Source organism: Gossypium arboreum, chromosome 5, assembly GCF_025698485.1.
Source record: "Gossypium arboreum isolate Shixiya-1 chromosome 5, ASM2569848v2, whole genome shotgun sequence".
Taxonomy (NCBI): Eukaryota; Viridiplantae; Streptophyta; class Magnoliopsida; order Malvales; family Malvaceae; genus Gossypium; species Gossypium arboreum.
In genome coordinates, this window is record NC_069074.1 from 91,262,159 (window position 1) to 91,267,754 (window position 5,596).

General features: G+C 39.8%; 1 protein-coding gene across 1 annotated transcript; it reads right to left on the minus strand.

Moving 5' to 3' along the window:
- Positions 1–208: 208 nt before the first annotated feature.
- Positions 209–5,217, minus strand: LOC108451123 (uncharacterized). The gene is made up of 6 exons (XM_017748854.1): positions 2,089–5,217; positions 1,849–2,016; positions 1,571–1,765; positions 1,292–1,390; positions 650–1,213; positions 209–535 (listed from the first exon to the last, which is right to left on the minus strand). Exons 1-6 carry the CDS (start codon positions 5,215–5,217, stop codon positions 209–211), a joined length of 4,482 nt encoding a protein of 1,493 aa, XP_017604343.1.
- Positions 5,218–5,596: the final 379 nt, after the last annotated feature.

Genomic DNA, 5,596 nt, shown 5'->3' on the forward strand with positions numbered 1-5,596 from the left:
TGGGAGTGAAAATGAAGGGAATATATTAGAGGGGACAACTATAGTAGATCATCTTTAGATGTCTCCCTTTCCCTTTCCCCATGCATAAAGCAAATATTAATAAATAACTACTATAATAATTTATTACAAAAGAAATTTTTTAAAAGAAAACTAGGAAAGAATTGCCTATTTATAGAGATCCCAACCTTTGCAGCCCAAAATCAAATAATTAGATATAATTTCCTAAAAAAAACAAAGCCAAAATAACCAAGAAGGTTAAAATGACCCGCATCCATGGCCGCATCTTTTGCTTACCCCGATTTCGAATAGGAGGGGGAATAGCTGTTACTTTGGCTTGTTTCACAAACTTTGATGCCTTTTGAGGCCTTTCCGTAGTAGCCGCAATGGGTTTCTCTTTGTTTTCGATTTCTTTCGAAGTTTCAGCAAGAGTTTCAGAAGTCGAACAAGCGGATAGAGCTTCGTCTTCAATGCCCGTGTCAGCAGCTGTTGCGACGGCTTTTTGCTTTTCCTTCTTCTTTGCCCTCTTTTCTCTTTTCTGAAGAAAGAAAAATGTTGCTTGATCAGCAAGGAAACAACCAAGAAATGTTGATACTTAAGGAATAAGTGACTAAACGGAAAATAAACTAGGGATAATTTTAAGAGAGTTAACCTTTTCTTTCTTTTCAGCTTCTTTTGCAGCTCGGTTAGCCTCTCGAGCTTCGTCCTTCTCTGCCTTTCGCCTCTTCCTTTCTAGTGCTTCCTTAGCTTTAGCTATCTCCTCGAACTGGCGTTGCTCCTTTAATTTAGCCGCTTCCTCTTCCTTTCTCAATTCCTCTGCCTTCCTGTCCGATTCCTCCTCCTCCTTTGTTCTCTTCGGCTTCTCTTCTTCAGCCTCTTCGATTTTTTCCCCATTAGAAGCAGTTGTTGAAACACTTTCTGGAGGAGCAGATTTAGTAAACTTCTTTTGCTCCACAACCTTTTCCGCAAGTACCTTTTCAGCTTTTTTCGCCGCTTCTAACTCTTGTGTTCGATCTTCCAAAGTTAAGCCGGACATTGTATGATCCACGACCGCTTTTCCATTTACTGCTCGAGGAATTACAGGAGGCACTTCACCAGGACCAAGTGCACGGCCATCTAATGTCCTCAGTCTCCAAAGTGTGCTCCTTTCATTGCATCTAATATATTCTTTTCGGAATTCATCGTTGTTATTCCATAAGTCCATAAATTTCTCCACCTGAACCATCGACTGTTTAGATCAAATATTGTACAAAAATTTTTATTTCGAAGAAATAAGACAAATGCACGACCTCACCTGGTTAATACAAAAATTTTGGAGTGCTACTTTATCCCCTTTCGAAGCCAACTCATTCGCTTTATTTAAATCATCCTTGTACTGCCAAAAGTGTTTGCTCTGCAAAATTCAAACAAGAGTAGCGTCGGCATATCTTTATCTTAGTTTATCAGTTTCGAAGAGTAATGTATTCAATCAGAACCAGAGCGAAAATGCAGGTTTGTCTATGAGTCTCGGATATGATTACGTGTCCAACACAATTATGTTCATTCACTCTAAGCTTACAGAATTTAAAAGTACCTTCTCATATGATTGTTTCTTCAAACTTTGCAACTGCGCATACGCTTCTTGTTGGATGTGATTTGCAGCTTTGAACTGGTATTGCAATTCACTTAACTTTTCGGTTTCCTCATAATATTTTCTCTTAGCTGCCTTAGTGATCGCCTCAGCGTTTTTGAGGTTGGCTTTCAATTGGTCAGCTTCCTTCTTTAAAGACTGTAGAAACAGAAGAATCGAATAAACAACCAAATATACTAGTCGAATGTCAAAAGCTAACAAAGCAGATGTATATATAATACCTTCAGACGCTCTTTCCCGTCCAAACCTTGTTGATTTTCGTCCTGTCTACTCATGGTAGATGACAGCTTTTCACGAGTTTGCTTTAATTGCTTGATATCACTAATAAATTTCTTTTCATCCTTTAGTGGTAGAGTTTCGTGTTGTATTGTCCATTCCATGTTTCGTATCTGCTTACAAAGTATATAATTAGAACAAATAATCACATTATTCTCTTCCATAAAAGACTAAAAACAGGTTACCTTGACATCAATATCTTCAATATCCATCATGGATTGCATCGACTCTATTTCCCGACATTTGGACCTATGGAAGTCTCGAGCCTTTCGTTCTTGAGATACAGCAGCATTAAAATCATTGCCATATTCCTTACAAGTAACCCTCGTGCTTTGCATATCGTTTCGAATCCCATCTCGAATTCGACTTTTCTCATCAACCTTAGTTTGAGCAAGTCTAATCTTTACTTTTAAACTTTCGTCATTGTTTCTCGGGACCCTGATCATGTAGTTGAACGGTGCTTTCCTTTCAGCCTCATCGTCGAGGCTACCAAACTCAATTCCTCCGTCTGTGACACCACAAGTTCTCTCTGCAGGATTACTTACTACAACCGATATAGAATCAGAACTAACATTTGTTTCCGATTTCAAACCCGAAACCACGTCCAAAGACTTATCAACCAGTTGCGAAGCTATCTCCGAATTAGCCAGATTACCATTATATTGATTACTTTGAACATCAACTGAAAACGAAATACTACCAACAACGAAATTTGTATCAGTTTCAACTGTGGTAGAAGACTGACTAGACTCACTGCCGGTTTTGATTTCTATATGTGTGGCATCATCATCTGTAGTAACTGAATTAATAACTATGGAATTAGCATCAGTTTCAACCGAACCATCAACTTTACCATCACTCTGTTTAAGACCGGAATCAATAACTACGGAACTTTCCGAAACACTGTCACTTTTTTCAACTCTGGAATCAATAACAACAGCAGCTTCCTGAACAGTTTGTTTAGCCAAACAATCATCTCCATCCCCTGATTTTTCTTGAACATACCCTCCCTTTTCTTCAACAGGTTTCTCCCCCTCCTGCTGATTCATACTAATAGTAACTGAATCAGATTCCGATTTCACTTCGTGGTCTTCTTCGACAATGCAATTGTCACCCGATTCCACTACAACTCCATTAACGGAGTCGCTTCCATTTACGTTAACATAAACATCCGTGCTGCTGGAGCCAACCTTAACGCAACTAGTGTTGGCGCCATTGAGAAGATAACTCGTTTCATTTTCTTTCTCAGCTTCAATACCCACCTCCTGCTGATGCATAGTAATAGTAACTGAATCAGATTCGGATTTCACTTTGTGGTCATCTTCGACAATGTAATTGTCACCCGATTCCAGTACAACTCCATTAACAGAGTCGCTTCCGTTAGCATAAACATCAAAGCTGCCGAAGCCAACCTTAAGGCAACTCACGTTGGCGCCATTGAGAAGATAGCTCGTTTCTTTCTCTTTCTCAGCTACAATATCCACCTCTTGTTGATTCATACTAATAGTAACCGAATCAGATTCAGATTTCACTTCGTGGTCTTCTTCGACAATGCAATTGTCACCCGATTCCACTACAACTCCATTAACAGAGTCGCTTCCATTTACGTTAACATAAACATCCGTGCTGCCGGAGCCAACCTTAACGCTACTAGTGTTGGCGCCATTGAGAAGATAACTCGTTTCATTCTCTTTCTCAGCTTCAATACCCACCTCCTGCTGACGCCTAGTAATAGTAATCGAATCAGATTCGGATTTCACTTCGTGGTCATCTTCGACAATGCAATTGTCACCCGATTCCACTACAACTCCATTAACAGAGTCGCTTCCATTAACATAAACATCAAAGCTGCCGAAGCTAACCTTAACGCAACTCGCGTTGGCGCCATTGAGAAGATATCTCGTTTCTTTCTCTTTCTCAGCTACAATATCCACCTCCTGCTGATTCATAGTAAAAGTAACCGAATCAGATTCGGATTTCACTTCGTGGTCTTCTTCGACAATGCAATTGTCACCCGATTCCACTACAACTCCATTAACGGAGTCGCTTCCATTTACGTTAACATAAACATCCGTGCTGACGGAGCCAACCTTAATTCTACTCTTGTTGGTGCCATTGAGAAGATAACTCGTTTCATTCTCTTTCTCAGCTTCAATACCCACCTCCTGCTGATGCATAGTAATAGTAACCGAATCAGATTCGGATTTCACTTCGTGGTCATCTTCGACAATGTAATTGTCATCCGATTCCACTACAACTCCATTAACAGAGTCGCTTACGTTAACATAAACATCAAAGCTGCCGAAGCCAACCTTAAGGCAACTCGCGTTCGCGCCATTGAGAAGATAGCTCGTTTCATTCTCTTTCTCAGCTACAATATCCACCTCCTGTTGATTCATAGTAATAGTAACCGAATCAGATTCGGATTTCACTTCGTGGTCTTCTTCGACAATGCAATTGTCACCCGATTCCACTACAACTCCATTAACGGAGTCGCTTCCATTTACGTTAACATAAACATCCGTGCTGCCGGAGCCAACCTTAACGCTACTAGTGTTGGCGCCATTGAGCAGATAACTCGTTTCATTCTCTTTCTCAGCTTCAATACCCACCTCCTGCTGATGCATAGTAATAGTAACTGAATCAGATTCGGATTTCACTTCGTGGTCATCTTCGACAATGTAATTGTCACCCGATTCCACTACAACTCCATTAACAGAGTCGCTTCCATCAAAGCTGCCGAAGCCGACCTTAACGCAACTCGCGTTGGCGCCATTGAGAAGATATCTCGTTTCATTCTCTTTCTCAGCTACAATATCCACCTCCTGTTGATTCATAGTCATAGTAACCGAATCAGATTCCGATTTCACTTCGTGGTCTTTTTCGACAATGCAATTGTCACCCGATTCCACTACAACTCCATTAACAGAGTCGCTTCCATTTACGTTAACATAAACATCAGTGCTGCCGGAGCCAACCTTAACGCTACTCGTGTTGGCGCCATTGACAAGATATCTCGTTTCATTCTCTTTCTCAGCTTCAATACACACCTCCTGCTGATGCATAGTAATAGGAACCGAATCTGATTCGGATTTCACTTCGTGTTCTTCTTCGACAACGCAATTGCCATCCGGTTCCACTACAACTCCATTAACGGAGTCGTTTCCATTAACATCAACATCCGAGCATCCGGAGCCAACCTTAGCGCAACTCACTTTGGCGCTATTGAGAAGATATCTCTTTTCATTGTCTTTCTCAGCTACAACATCCACCTCCGCGGCTACATGCAACACCGTCACCTCCGTTTTCGTCATATTCGCTCTACGTTAGAATCAAAACTCAAAACTAAGCAAATCAAAACACAATGCTGCAGAATCCCCCGAAAAGGTAGAGCACAAATTAGTTTAAGAGTAATAATTGATATTCATCTATCATATTATATAGAAGTAAAAAGAGAAAAAGCAGAACAAGTCGTTGACTTTATATCAAAGTCTTAAAAGAAAATTTTATTATTATTTACAGAAATTAAATTTTAACTTAAAATAAAATTATAAAAATAATTTTTTATTTTATAATTTTAAATCCTAATGTAATTAATTTAACACTTTCGGTGTTATTCGGAGATTTTACAAAATTGACTCGTGCTATGTGTGGAATTCTTAAAATTACCAAATGCATCCCAACAATATTATA

What these genes read in the sequence shown, in the direction of transcription:
- LOC108451123 (XM_017748854.1), bottom strand. Translation starts at nt 5,217, where the DNA reads ATGACGAAAACGGAGGTGACGGTGTTGCATGTAGCCGCGGAGGTGGAT. An exon ending in TTGAAGATATTGATGTCAAG is followed by an intron (nt 2,017 to 2,088) that starts GTAACCTGTTTT and finishes CTTTGTAAGCAG; the next exon opens with ATACGAAACATGGAATGGAC. An exon ending in AAAATTTTTGTATTAACCAG is followed by an intron (nt 1,214 to 1,291) that starts GTGAGGTCGTGC and finishes TCGATGGTTCAG; the next exon opens with GTGGAGAAATTTATGGACTT.